Here is a 16064-nt window from a genome sequence, read left to right on the forward strand (position 1 = left end):
CCTTCAGTCCACAGGCCGACGCTCTATCCATTGAGCCCAACCGGTTTTGGCATAGTAACGTAGGTTTATTTCGATAGAGACATGCTGAATACAAAGGGCTGAAATAAGTGAACAATTGTTAACATAAAATAATAGAACATTTTAATAAAAAATTTTTTTTTCTTAAACATTAACTTAGGAGACACCAAATATTTGTACAATTAATAAGCGTAACGCTTTTCTTGTTCTTCGAAAGTGAAATATTTCCTGTTGCACACACCAACAAACAAGTCAGTCCAAGACTTAATAACGTGGCAATTGGCTCCAAAATATTCGCTGCCAGCATTAGTGGAGAGAAATGGTGCGCCAATGCGTAAGGTGCATAAGGGAAATGACTGCAACACGATTATAGTAATCAGTCATTAGTGAATGTTGTAGTTTGTTATTAATAATTATGTATAACAGGATATTGTAAAAATTAAGGTACGGAATTTTTCTTAAAATGTTTCCTACATACTGTTATATTGGCTGGGCTGCAAAAATATTTGTCGGTTGCATGCAGCCCGTGGGCGAGAGTTTGACATGCTTGCTTTAAAAGCACAAATGCATTTGTGACTATTCAGGATATACTATCATAAAATATATCCAGTTTTGGTGAGGTCCTGATAGGAAATTGAAAAGAAATGTGAGGAATGAAAATTTTAGGAAATTGGAGATGGGCAAGGAGAGCTGTGTTGAATCCATGTCAGCATAGAGTTTGTGGTGGGGGAGGATAAATGTGAATATAGGAAAATGACTTGTGAAATTTCCTCATTTTAATTTGTGTAGTAATGCTAAAAAGTGAACACAAGTTTGTTATTTAGCAAGTAATAAATTGAAATTTCTTATTATAATCCACTATAGTAGCATTTTGTTATTTTTATGTTTTTTTCATTCATTTAGTGTATTTACTACAGACCTGATGCACGAAATTTGTGCATGGGGCTCAGCCCTCGCATCCCGCTGTTTGGTCTAATTAGCATATTGTGCTTTTATTATTATAGATAGTAATTTAACTATTTTTTTAAAAATTATTTTTAATACCGGTTATTATTTCACTTTATTTTTATGTGTTCTAGTTTCCCCCTTTTCTGTTACCATACTTACACAAATTCTGTTTCTTACTGTGGTCCGATTTTTATGGGGTAACTGATAATTCTGTTAAGGACTTCTAGAACTAAATCTGTAATATAAAATTTTATATACTAGCTTATTACCTGACTTTATTATTTTGATTCAGTATCTATTTTAAAAAAAATATCTTTTTATTGCCAAAACCGGTTTGGCTCAGTGGTAGAGTGTCGGCCTGCAGACTAAAAGGTCCCGGGTTCGATTCCGGTCAAGGGCATGTACCTTGGTTTCGGGCACATCTCCAGTAGGGGATGTGCAAGAGGCAGCTGATCTATGGTTCTCTCTCATCGATGTTTCTAACTCCCTATCCCTCTCTCCTCCTCTCTGTAAAAGACCAATAAAATATGTTTTATTAAAAAATATATACATATATATGTGTGTGTGTGTAAGATATAGAAACATCAGTGATGAGAGAGAATCATTGATCGGCTGCCTCCTGCATGCCCCACATTGGGGATTGAGTCAGCAACCTGGGCATATTTCTTGACTGGATATAGAACTGTGACCTCCTGGTTCATAGATTGATGCTCAACCACTGAGCCATGCTGGCCGGTCTTTATGTGTTATGATTTTTTCCTAATATACTATTGTTGATTATAAAATCTTGGTTAAAATTAATAGAATACTTGTTTTATACTCACATATATTATAAAGAATACTGAGTTATAATAAAAGAGACAGTGTAATGGGGGAAGAAAGGGGAAGCGGGGGGTGGGGAGAGAGATCAAGAGAGTGACATTGATGTGAGGGAGACCATTGATTGGTTGCCTCCTGATCTATCCCAAACAGGGTTGGGGATCAAACCTGCAATCCAGGTACTTGCCCTTGACTGGAAATTGAATCCACAACTCTTTGGTGCATGAACCAACATTCTAACTATTGACTAGCACTGGCCAGGGCTGGTTTTTATTTGAATTTCTCATCTGATTTAGGAAATCTAGTTCTAGATAAGACTTATAACTAATGTTTAATCTATCTTCAGTTGGGTGTTCTTTCTTTGTAGATTAATTATAATGCTTCCATGGCATGCATATTTTGATATAAGAAAATTTTTCTGAGACCTTTTTGCCATTATTGTTGTTAATAAACTAATGTCTTATCTTTTAGATCATTGCATGGTTAACTTTATCAAGGAAAATTTGCTTGGCTCTATTAAGGAGTTCAGAAATCGATTTATAAATCCAATTCAAAATGGTCAGTGTGCAGATTCTACCATGGTAGACGTCAGAGTGATGAAAAAGCGTGCTCATATTCTCTATGAGATGTTAGCTGGATGTGTTCAGGTACAAATACATTCCATAGTAATAAAATATTATTACTTTATTATATTGCAATACCAAAATGTTTTCTGAATTTAAATTTTATTTTCTGTCCCCCCCTCCTTTTTCAGTAAATAGTTTACAGTTAAACCTCCTTACGTTGTCTTCAAAAATTTATGCGACATTGACTTTTTAAAAACTTCCATTATTGATTTGCCTAGTGTACGTCTTCATATTTGAATATGTAAATGTTTAGATTCTTTATCCTTAAGATGGGGACTATGTAAAAAGAACACAGCTATTATGATTAAGAAATTTCTGTGCTCATTCTAAATCTATAATTCTAAACCTCATTTATTTGAAATGGTTGTAGGAAAGGCATTTATGATTTGCAAGAAATGCCATTTTAAATGTAATCCTTAAAGAACAGTTTTATTATTGTCAAGTACAAACAAAAACCTGAATGATCTAGTATTATTATTTATAATGCATTTTCAATGAATAGATAACTCTGTAGAGACAGAGCCTGCAGTTAATAGATCTCAAGATCTGCACTTTTTCTTTCTATTTTAGATAATAATGGTAGCCACATAGATGTAACAAATGAGACAGGCCATCCTTATGCCTGAGTTATGACCCCCAGGTTGAGAACTGCTAGCAGGATCGCCTAAGACCATCGGAAAACACAGATATTTACATTACGATTCATAACAGTAGCAAAATTATAGTTATGAAGTAGGAATGAAAATAATTTTTAAAAAATAGATATTTTATTGATTTTGTACAGAGAGGAAGGGAGAGAGAGAGTTAGAAACATCGCTGAGAAAGAGTAATCGATCAGCAGCCTCCTGCACACTCCCTACTGGGGATATGCCCGCAACCAAGGTACATGCCCTTGACCAGAATCGAACCTGGGATCTTTTAAGTCCCCAAGCCGACGCTCTATCCATTGAGCCAAACCGGTTTCAGCAGGAACAAAAATGATTTTATGGTTGGGGGTCACCACAACATGAGGAGCTGTATTAAAGGGTAGCAGCATTAGAAAGGTTGAGAACCACTGGCCTAGACCGTGTTTTGTTTTTTTCTGGATTAGTTAGTCATGTGTATCTTGCATATTAGTGTTCCTATTCCAATAATTGGTTTCAAGAATGCTTATATGTAGCTTGATTTCTCAATTGGGAAAGATTGCCCCTTGCTTTAGGCGTTATTTTCTGGCATTTTGCACATCTTACACAAAGCACAAGTCAGAATTCATCAGACTTTGATTCATCAATTTTACTATATGATTAAAGCAAGACTTTTTGCTAGTACTACCTATTATACCCCCTACCCTCCTTTTTTCTCTTCATATATATATTTATAATGCATTTTCAATGAATAGATAACTCTGTAGAGATATACATATTTGAAGTGTGTGTGTGGAAGCCAGTTGCACAAAATTCGTGCAAGGGGCTTGGCTCTCGCAGCCCCAGCTTCATCCAAAAGGTCTTCTGGACGGTTATTCAGCCATCCGGTGTAATTAGCATATTACACTTTTATTATTATAAATACATATATAGAGAGGCGAACATTTGAAAACCTAAGTTGCTCACTTGGTAATATGACCACTTCCATTTAAAACCTGTGTTGCAGTATCTTTTTACCAGTGCATCATATTCCGTAGTCATATGAAATACATTGACTGCACTCATATGGGATATGGGAATTTAAGTGTGATTTAAGTGGGTAAATCTATTTCAGAAGATGTTTTCTTATATGTTTGGTATCTATTTCTGTGTGTGTAACTTTTAGTTGCAAGCAGTGATAATTCTTAGAACAGTTAATTCCTGTCATATATTTAGGTTAACTAATTTTCTTTCTCTTGTTAATTACAGAGGAAAGATTATACAGCATTAACAAAGTTCTTGCCTCCAAAACATGAATATGTGTTAGCTGTAAGAATGACTCCTATTCAGTGCAAGCTCTATCAGTACTACTTAGATCACTTAACAGGTAACAAACACTACTGGTTTATTGTTTTTATCTTTCCTTTAAATACATTCTTTTCTGTAGAATTCTGTCTTGCTAATTTTATTGTGTCAGCTGTCCTTTTTCAATTTTCAATTGAATAAAATTGGTATGATTATTTTGTAAAGATACAAAATATTTTAAATTTAAAAACAGTAAACTTTTCAAAATAAAATCAATTTAGAATAAACAGCTGAAAAAATATACACAGCATATATGACTAATTTGTATAAAGCTTTTATTTCAGAAAATTTATAAATATGAATAAATTCATAAAAGAAAATACATATAATTCCAGTATATGTTTAGAAAACATTCAACCACATTAATGAGCATATAAATAAAAATCCATGAAATCTTTTTTTAGTTATCACATTGACAAAGTTTGAAGGACAGGAAGTGGCAAAATATAAAGCAGAGCATATGTAATGATCCCAATGTTATAAATAATACATAATACATAAAATAATACAATACATAATACATAATACATAAAAATGCCTAAATATACCAAAATGTTAACAAAGATTGTCTTCTAAGTGATTTCATTATGATGAAATTTTGGTTTATTCCTTATTCTTTTCTGTGGGACTTTCAAAATACCATGATTAGGAATCATTTTGTCACGAATAAACTTGTTTTTGTGTGTATGTGTGTGTGTGGCTGTGTGCCCAAGGTTATCACTGTTCACAGAACAAAACCTAGTCTCTGTCCTGGAGTGGGGTTTTTTATTGGTCACTTTATTCTGATACTTTATTCCAAGTGATGTGGCAGATTTATTCAGGGAATACAGTTTATTAGGTCCTCTTCAGCCATTGTGGATACAATAATTTATTAAAAATTAATGGAAGGCGGAAGGGTGTGCACACATATTAAAACAATACCTTATATGATATTAATAGTTAATGTGATTCTGTTTGTAATAGCAGTGCATTTTATGGAATGACATAATGCTGATAGTCTTTAAGAATTGTTCTGCTTTTGGGAAATAGGATTTGAATGTTAGTATTTTATAGAATTTCTTTCTTGCTATAGTTTAAAAACAGAGATTTCTTGTTGAATTTTGAAAGAATATAACTTCTAATAAGCCCATGTTCGTTTTCCTTTGTATATCAATCAGAAGCTATAAGGCTTATTATACCATAATGTTTTAAATGATAATAGTTATAGATATAATTAAGTAACCAAATATAGACATCCTAAGGAGAGAGTTAACCTTATAGTTTAAGATAGGGAGATGTTCAGATCTCTCTTTCACTAATCTCTGAGTGATAACGGGTGCTAAATTTGGCCATTTAATTATATATTTTTCCATTTAAAATTTTGGTTTAGAAAAAGTGCTAGCCACAGTGTTTTCAAATATTAGAGAATCAGTTGTCTTTAATAGCCAGTAGCAAAATGTTAATAGCTCATATATAGATGTTAAAATGTACTATTTTGAAAGCAATGCAATATTTAAGAATTAAAGGGGCCTGATTTCTTGTGATTTTAATTTATAGGAGTAAAAATCTAAATCACTAATTGCCAAAGCTTCAAAACACTGAATAGTATGGTTGTTAAATAACAATTGGTTCCATGAATCTTTCAGTTATGAAAAGGACCAGGGTTTCCCCCATACTAAATATGACATTTTCTTTTCTTAAACTATAATAACTTAATAGCTTCTCTTGAGAAAACTTCTATGAAAGGCCAATTGAATGATATTCTCATTACAAACCATTATTACATTATTTCTTCTGAAATGTCACCCACCGGTTTCACTTACATTTCTGTAATATATTCTAAAAATTATTATGGTTTTCTAGTTGACTCTTTAGACTCAATTTTAAGAATTTCACTTAAATTTTGCTTTTAATACTAGCAATAGTTTGATGTTAATTTTATTTGTGATAATTTGTAATATTTGCAGAATTAGTGTCATAAGAGACTGACTTTTAATTAACTTCAAGGAAATTACAATCTACACACTATTGTAAAGCATACAAGTATGGATCATATGAAATTACAATTCAGACAATGGGGCAAGATATTTACAAATCATGTATTGGATAAGGGATTAATATCTATTAAAGAGCCTCCTACAACTCATCAACAAAAATTCCAAACAATGCAATTAAAAAATGGGCAAAGGACTTCAATAGTTATTTTTCTAAAGAAGATAAATGACTGAGAAGCACATGAAATGATGCTATATATAACATCATTAGTTATTAGAGGCATGCAAATCAAAACCACGAGATACATTTCACACCTGATAGGATGACTACTATAAGAAGAATAAGAAAAAGAAAAATATCAAGTATTGGAATGGATGTGGAGAAATTAGAACCTAGTGCATTGCTGTGGGAATGTAAAATGGTGCAGCTGCTGTGCAAAAACCAGCGTGGCAGTTCCTCATAGTAAAACATAGATTCATCAGATGTTCCAGCAATTCCACTCTAGGTATATAACCAAAATAATTGGACAAATTGTGATATGTGTGTGTGTGTCTGTGTCTGTGTCTGTGTGTGTACATATATGCACAATGGAAAATATAATTTCGTCTTAAAAAGTAAGGGAATTCTGACAGGTGCAGGGGTCCTCAAACCTTTTAAAGTGGGGGCCAGATCACGGTCCCTCAGAGAGCTGGAGGGCCGGACTATATGAACTACTAATTCCTACTGTAACACCTCGGCTGCGCTCACTGCCCAAAAAATCTGGCGGGCCGGATCAGACTCCTCTGCGGGCCGCATGTGGCCCGCGGGCCGTAGTTTGAAGATGCCTGGACCGTTACAGCATGAATGAATCCTGAAGACATCATGCTTAGTAGTTAAATATGCTAAATGCAAAATGACAAATACTATATAATTCCACTTAGTCAGATTTATAGAGGCAGAAGGTAGAATGGTGATTGCCCGGGGCTGGGAGAGGAGAGTGCATAATTACTTTGTTTTCCTTTTTTTTAAAAAAATTATTTTTTATTGATTTCAGAGAGGAAGGGAGAGGGAGAGAGAGATAGAAACATCAATAATGAGAATCATTGATCAGCTGACTCCTTCATGTCCCTCCTCCCCCTCACTGGGGATCGAGCCCACAACCCGGGCATGTGCCCTGACCAGGAATTGAGCCATGACCTCCTGGTTCATGGGTTGATGCTCAACCACTGAGCCATGTTGGCTGGGCTACATAGTTACTTTGAATGAGTATAGAGTTGCTCTTTCTATTTAGGATGATGAAAAATCTTAGAATTAGAGAATGGCAATGGTTACACAACATTGGAATTATATTAATGGCACTGAATTGTACTCTTATAAATGGAGAGCAATAAAATGCTTTTGTCTCTAAACAATTCATGGGTCCAAGTGCTACCCTTGAGAGATTGATTTAGTTGACATGGAGTGTGGCTCAAGCTTCTGCATTTTTGTATGTCCTGCAGGTGATTTTGGTGTATTCTCAGCTTGAGAACCACTGTTGTAAATGATTCTCAACCTCGCTGGCCATCAGGGAAATGTAAATCAAAAGTACAATGAGATACTGCTTCATTACTCACTAGGATGGCTATATTAAAAATAGAAAATACTAAGTGGTGAGGTGTAGAGATATTGAAACCCTTAGGTGTTGCTGGTTTGGAATGTCAAATAGTGTAACTGATGTGGAACACAATTTGGCAGTTCCTTGAAAAGATAAGTATAGAGTTATCATATGATCCAGTAATTACACTTGTGGCTGAATACCCAGTAGTAATGAAAACATGCTTCCACACAAAGATTTGTACAGGAATGCTCATAGCAGCAGAATTCATTATAGTCAAGACCTAGAAATAACCCATATATTCATTAAGATGGAAAAACTAAGGTAGTATATGTATGTAATAGAACTTTGTTTGGCAATCAAAAGGAACAAATTGCTGATACATGCTACATTATGGATCAACCTACAAAACATACATTAAGTTAAAGAAGCTGGTCAGAAATGACATAAGTTGTATCATTTCACATGTATGAAATATCCAGAGTGGACAAATAGTTTTAGTAGGATAGGTGTTAATTCATTCACCTGTGAAGCCATCTGGTGCAGGACTTTTGTTTGCTGGGAGTTTTTTTCATTACTGCTTCAATTTTATTATTTGCAATTGGTCTATTCAGGTTTTCTGATTCTTTCAGATTCTGTTTTAGAAAATTGTATGTTTGTAGGAATTTGTGCATTTCACCCAGGTTGTCCAACTTGTTGGCATATAGTTATTCATAGTAATTTCTTACAATCCTTTGTATATCTGTGATGTTAGTTGTTTCCACAACCTTTAGGATGGGCATAGGCACTTCTTCCTCGTGTAGCATGGGCTGAACTCACAAGTGAGCCTGGATTTGCCTCCCCACAATGCAGGCACACTGTCCAGTAGTTGCCTATCTGGTTCCCAGATAGAAACCTTCCCATGAGAAATAGTCTGAAAATCCCAGTTGTGTGAAGCTCCCTGCCCTCCCACACTGCCAAACCAAGGAGGATGGACAGAAAGTCAGCCTTGTGTGGCACTTCCATTTTTCCATGTGGCTGAGCTGAAATTGTCTGCCCTGCTTGGGCTTTGAACCCCGCAGGATGGGGCTAAAAGTTCAGCTGGGCCATGCTGTCAAACCCAGCAGTACAGGGTCAATTTTTGCAGCCCTGTGCAGCTCCCCTGCGCTGTCAAACCCACCAGGAAGGGACAGTTTGAGTGTCTGAAAACCTCAATGGGAGGATATAGGGTTGCCCACTGTGCCATGGAGGTTGGGGATTTTGTTTCTTTTTCCCAAGCCACACAATTTTGTCAGTGTGTATGTTTCTGCCAAGGGCCTCGCTAGAAATCACTGCTGGTATAGCCCACAGAAATCTCTCAAAGATCGTATTATAGCAGTGTGGACTCTCCAGCAGTCAGAGTCCAGAGTGAGCTCCCCAGGCTGGTACTGTAACTTTAGGAGTGCTCTTTATCCGGGAGGGTGCAGTTCAAGTCTTCTAGGCAGACCAAATTTCCAGACTCCCCCCCTTTCGATCTTGGTTGTTTTAAGCTGCAGATCCCCCTGTGGAGTTGAGACCTCAGGCACCTAGGGAGCAGGAATTCTGCAGCCATGGTCTTCCTCCAGCTTTTCATATGCCACCGTAACTCTGTGAGGTGTTTCTCCCTTTATTCTTTTCTGCACTTTTTACATGTCTCTGTGTAGCTTCTTCTGTGCTCCTTGGTTAAAATATTTCAGTTTTTACGTTGATTGTTCTGTAATACTAGAGGCCCAGTGCACGAAATTTGTACATGGGGGGGAGTGGTAGTGTCCCTCACCCCAGCCTGCACCCTCTCCAGTTTGCCACCCCTAGAGGGATGTCTGACTGCCCATTTAGGGATCGGGTCTAAACAGGCAGCTGGACAACCCTCTCACAATCCAGGACTGCTGGCTTCCAACTGTTCGCCTGCCTGTCTTCCTGATTGCCCCTAAGCACTTCTGCCTGCCAGCCTGATCACCCCTTAACCACTCCCATACCAGCCTGATTGATATCTAACTGCTCCCTTGCCTCCTCTGCCGGCCTGGTCACCCCTCACTGCCCTCCCCTGCAGGGTTGATCACCCCCAACTGCCCTCCCTTGCAGGCCTGCTCCCTCCCAACTGCCCTCCCCTGCTGGCCATCTTGTGTCCACATAGGGGCAGAGTCTTTGACCACATGAGAGCAGCTATCTTAATCTTGTGTGTTGGAATGATGGTCAATCTGCATATTATTCTTTTATTAGATAGGATATTTGCCTGGTGCATGGGTGGGAGCCAGCTGGTTGCCCTGAAGGGTGTCCCAGATCAGGGTGTGGGTTCTCTTGGGGTAAGGGGCAGCCTGGGAGAGGGGCCTGTGGTGGTTTGCAGGCCAGCCACACACCCCGGCGACCCAGGCAGAGGCCCTGGTATCTGAAATGTATTTACCTTCTACAATTGAAACTTTGTAGCCTGGATCAGAGCCAAGTCTCCTGCTTGCTCATTTCTATTGGTACTTACGTACCTTTTATAATTGAAACTTTGTAGCCTTGAATGGAGGCTTAGACAGGCAAGGTCAAACAGAAAGCTTAGCTTCTTCCATTGCCTGGGAAAACCAAGCCTCCCTCCTGCTCTCTGTGGCCATAGCCATCTTGGTTGGGGTTCATTTGCATACTTGCTTTGATTGGCTGGTGTGCATGGCTTATGGGTGTAGCGGAGGTATGTTCAATTTGCATATTACTCTCTTATTAGATAAGACAGTTGTACATCTGGTTTGGGGTTGGGTGTTAAGTGGCTGCAGCTCCTAGCTTGACTGTAGCCGTCATCTCTGCAGTAGATTTTTGAACATTGATTTTCTATCTTCAACTTTATTCTTTCTAATAGTGTTTTGATGTCTTTTGGATTTTCTATATAAAGAATTACATTGTCTTCACAAAGGGACAGTTTTACTTCTTTATTCCCAACTTGGATGCTGATTTTTTTGTTTCTCTTGCCTGTTGAATAAGAGTACTAGTGAGAATAGACATTCTTGTCTTTTTTTCTCATCTTAGAAGAAAGGTTTTCAGTGTTTCACAATTGAATTTGATATTGACTAAGGGTTTGTCATATGTGGTTTTATTATGTTGAGGTACTTTCCTTCTATACCCATTTTATTGAGTGTTTTAATTGTAAGTGGATGTTGTATGATGTCAATTTTTTTAGCATCTATTGAGATATTATTTTTTAAAATGTTTTTAATTGATTCTTAGATAGGGAGGAAGTGTGAGAGAGATAGAGACATTGATGAAAGAAAGACATTAATTGGCTGCCACTTCCCTGCCCCCTACTGGCGATCAAGCCAATACCCTGGGCTTGTGCCCTAGCTGGAAATTGAACTGGAAACTTCTTGGTGCATGGGTCAACCCTCAACCAACTGAGTGGCACTGGCTAGATTAAAAACATCCTGAACCTTTCAATTAAAAATGGGCCGAGGACCTGAATAGACACTTCTTTCAAGAAGACATACAGATTCCAACAGATATGTGGAAAGATGCTCAACTTCACTTGCTGTAAGGGAAATGCAAATCAAAACTACAATGAGATGTGACCTCACACCTGTAAGAATGGCCATTATCAACAAGACAAGTAATATAAAATGTTGGAGATTGTATGGAGACAAAGGAATCCTCATTCACTTCTGGTGCGAATGTAAGGTGATATAGCCACTAGGGAAAACAGTATTTTGGTTCCTCAAAAAATTGGTAATAGAGGTTACCACATGACAAAGTCACTCCTCTTCTGGGTATACACCCCAAAATTTTCAACACATTTATTCATAAAGATATATGTACCTATGTGTTCATTGCAGCATTATCCATGCTGGCCAACATGTGGAAACAAGTAAAATGTTCTTCAATATAAGATTGGATTGAGAATATGTGATACATATATAATATGGAATACTGTGTGCCATAAGAAAAGTTGAAATACTACCATCTGTGGCAATATAGATGGATTTTGAGACTATAATTTCACTTGTGGGATGTAAAACTGAAAACAATAAATGAACAAGCAAGACAAATAAAAACTCGTAGACATAGATAACAGTATGGTGGTTATCAGAGAGAAAGCAGGGCGAGGGAGAAGGTATAAAGGAGTCAAATATATGGTGGTGTAAGGATATTTGACTTTGGGTGCTAAATAGAATGAAATATACAGATGATATAGATTTATACACTTGAAGCCTATATAACTTTATTAATCAACGTCATCCCAAAATGGTGGCAGAGTAAGTGGAAGTTACACTGACACTTCCCAAAGACCAACTGGAATTACAATTAAAATACAGAGAAATTATCCTGTATAATCCATTGAAGACTATCTGGAGAGAAACATGATAACCAAGGATGGAAAGTGGAAACTGCATAGAGACTGGTAGGAAATGCAAATGTAAAAGAGGGCTGGCTGGACTCCCACAGGCAGCAGCTAAACTTCTGGAGGAATATCTCAGGTATGGAAGTTTCTCACTGAGAACTTTGGGGTCTAAACCCTAAGCAGGGCTCCCCATCCCAGACCACCAGGGCTGAAAAAGGTGCCCACATAACTTCTGGCTGTGAAAAGCAGCAGGGTTACTGTCTGCCAGGGAGAGGCAGCTGGAAACATAGGCATCTTCTTAAAGGGCCAAAACACAAAATTTAACGTGGGCTCCAGCAGAGGGAGGGCAGAGTGGAATAGAGCTGTGTGAGGACACTCCATCATTGGGGTGGGGTGGCCTGGCTTTGGGCTTAGAGCTTGGAAGCCAGCTGACCCATTTTCTATGCTGAATCATTCCCCCATACTACAGAGGATATCTTTCACAGCCATCCAGGTGGGGATGGGGGTGTGAAGGAAGCAATTGCTTCACTCTGTTGGAAAACCTCTCATCCCACCCAGTGGAGTCTATGGCTTGCTGTGGTCTGTTGCCTAAGACAATTTAAAAATGAGAATAACAGTCATCCTGCAGGCAGAGGTGGATCTCTGGAGGCTTTGCATTATTGCCGGATCTTCTTTGCCTGGGACTAGGAAAAGCACACCTCGGTAAATAATCTTGGTCCTTTCTGAAGGCATCAGCACCAACAGAGGGAGCCAAAAAGCTGTGAATTGCTGATAGCTTCAAATGGTACTCAGGGCCAGTCCAAAACAGTGTCTGACACTGTCCTGCACCAGATACTGGGGATCATCAGATCTACCTAATACATAGACACAAACCCAAACAGATGCCTAAAATGGGGAGATAAAAACAAGCCACACATGAAAGAATAAGATAATTCTCCAGAAGAAGTGATAAATATAATGGAGATAAGAAATTGATTATATATAGAGTTTAGAATAATGATTATACGGATGCTCAGCAGCATATGAGAAATTATATAGAAATGATAAAAAATGACCTGTCAGAAACGAAGAACGATATAGCTATAATAAAGAATGCATTGGAAGGAATACATAGGAGATTAGGGGAAGCCAAGAATTGAATCAGTGAATTAGAAGAGAGGGTAGAAAAAAAATTAATCAGAGAAACCAAAAATCAAAAACAATTAAAAAGTAGGACCGGTTAAGGGAGATGTGGCACAACATGAAAAATAACAATATACACTACATTGGAGTACCAGAAGGGGAAGAAAGTGAGGAAGGGATAGAGATTCTGTTTGAAGTAATAATGGCAAAATAACATCCCTAACTTGGTGAAGGAAAAAGTCATACAAGTTCATGAGGCACAGAGAGTCCCAAGCAAGAAGAACCCAAATAGGCCCAAACCCAGACACGTCATAAATAAAATGCCAAAAATTAGAGACAGAGAATCTGAAAGGCAACAAGAAAAAAACAATTTGTTATCTACAAAGGAGTTCCCAAAAGTCTGTTAGCTCACGTTTCATCAGAAACTCTACAGCCAGAAGGGAATGGCATGAAGTATTCAAGATAATGAAACCAAGAATTTGAAAACAAACTTTAACCAGCAAGGCTATCATTAACTAAAGAGCTTCCCAGACAAGAAAAGGCTAAAGGAGTTTATCACTACAAAACCAGCATTCAAAACAAAACAAAACAAAACAAAACAAAACAAAACAAAAAGTACTGCTGTAATAATAGTAAGAAATATATAGAGATAAACATAGGCATAAAGAATTAAAATGGCAATAAGTACCTATCAGAAAAAACCTTAAATGTATAGGGATTAAATGCTCCAATCAAGAGACATAGGGTAGCTGAATGGATACAAAAATATGACCCAAATATAGGATATCTACAAGATACCCACCTCAGAACAAAACACACAGGATGAAAATGAAGGGATGGAAAAATTTTTTCTCATCAAATGAAAACGGAAATCTGGGGTAGCAATATTCATATCTGACAAAAGAGACATCAAAATGAAGGCTGTAACAAGAGACAATAAAGGTCACACTACATAATACTAAAGGGATAGATCTAAGATATAACCCTGGTAAACATATATTCACCCAATATAGGAGCACCAAAATATATAGTACAAATTCTGGAGGACTTTAAGGGAGAGATCTACAGCAATACAGTCATTTTAGGAGACTTTCGCACCACTGATTTTACTGTATAGATCTTCCAGACAAAATATAAACAAGGAAATAGTGACTCTAACTAAATGACACACTGAATCAGATGGATTTAATTGACATTTACACAATATTGCACCCCAAGGATGCAGAACATACATTCTTATCAAATACATATTGGTCATACTGAAAGATAGACTCTGCCACATGTTAGGAAACAAAACAAGTCTGTACAATTTCAACAATTTTGAAATATCAGGCAGAGAAAAAGATGGTGGCATTGTTAACTGCTTTTACTCTCCGCCTGCCACCACCACATCAAAATTACAACTAAAATACAGAATATCCATCATCCATAATGGCCTGAAAGCTGGCTGAATGGAAGTCCTACAACTAGAGAAGTAAATAAGAAAGCACATTGAAATTGGTAGGAGGGGCAGAGGCACCAAATGGGCTGAACTAAAACCCAAGTGTACCATTTTTTTTTTAACTGGTAAAGAGACTGTCTCTTCGTAGCCCCCCAAGAGGAGCAAGGGGTCCCAGCCTCACATTAGATCCCCAGCCCAGGCTCCCAGAGCTGGGAAAAGTAGGCCCTGTAACTATGGGCTGTAAAAACTAGTGGGGATTGGGGCTCAGTGACTCGGAGGTTGCTAGAGACCCAGCTGATCCTCTTAAAGGCCTGGCATACAAACTGAGCTTACAAGGTTCAGCTTCTTCAGGGTGAGGCTCTGGGGAACACAGATACATACAAAGAGGATCTGGATTGCCTCGCACTGGAGCAGTAACTCTGGGGTGGCTATCTCCCAGTCAAAGGTGCTCACAGGCGTCATTGTTCCTATGCTGGGACCTCATCTGTGTCAGGGATGACTGACAGCCACTTCTGTTTGCTCCTTTCTGGTGATTCTCTGAGACCCTGCCCCTTCCAATTTGCAGCTTCGTCTAACCTATGTGCAGTGGCTTCTGCATATGGATGGCCTGTCATTGCTCAGACTTCAGACCTTGCTAAACTCTCTCAAACAAGCTACAGCTAGGTCAGGGAGCCCAAAACCTATCAATAAAAGGCCCAAGACTTGGCACCATCAGCACCAGCCTGCCTTGCTTAACAGCATGGCCACACCTGGGCACTTCCAAATTGAATACAAACAAGGATAAATCTACAGATCTCTCTGTAGCTCCCTGCAGACCCAAGAGCCGGTGAATGGTCAGTGTCAGATTATGTGAAATTACAACTCTACACATCATAATCTACATACTCACAGGGCAGACTCAGTGAGGACCAAAGCCCCACTGAAGCAAGTCCTGCTCCACAGGGGTGTCCTGCACAGCAGCACTCCCACAGTAGTAGCAGCTAGTCCTCACAGCCAATTGGCTTGGAAGTCACTTCCTCCCAGGGACACCAACACCATTCACGTTTCAACTATAACAAGACTGTGCACTGAGCCCACAAAGGGGCACACCTAGAGTGACTGGGGAGGCTAAGCCACTGGGCTCTATAGGACAGCTATTACACAAGGCCACTCTACCAACTCAAGGAGACATAACAGCTCTACCCAATACATATAAACAAACTCAGGGATGTAGCCAAAATGAGGAGACAAAGAAACATGTCAGAAATGAAATAAATGGAAGAAATCAAACTAC

At 38.2% G+C, this 16064-nt stretch overlaps 1 protein-coding gene across 10 annotated transcripts in view; it reads left to right on the top strand.

The window, feature by feature from the left end:
* Positions 1–16064, top strand: part of ATRX (ATRX chromatin remodeler) — a 236322-nt gene that overhangs the window by 140033 nt on the left and 80225 nt on the right. For all 10 annotated transcript variants that reach the window (XM_036439867.2, XM_036439869.2, XM_036439876.2 and 7 more), the window contains 2 exons: positions 2257–2432; positions 4283–4400. In XM_036439867.2, the coding sequence (XP_036295760.1) occupies positions 2257–2432; positions 4283–4400 (294 nt within the window). The remainder of the gene's footprint in view (positions 1–2256; positions 2433–4282; positions 4401–16064) is intronic.

This window comes from Pipistrellus kuhlii, unplaced genomic scaffold (assembly GCF_014108245.1).
Source record: "Pipistrellus kuhlii isolate mPipKuh1 unplaced genomic scaffold, mPipKuh1.p scaffold_m20_p_16, whole genome shotgun sequence".
NCBI classification, from domain to species: domain Eukaryota; kingdom Metazoa; phylum Chordata; class Mammalia; order Chiroptera; family Vespertilionidae; genus Pipistrellus; species Pipistrellus kuhlii.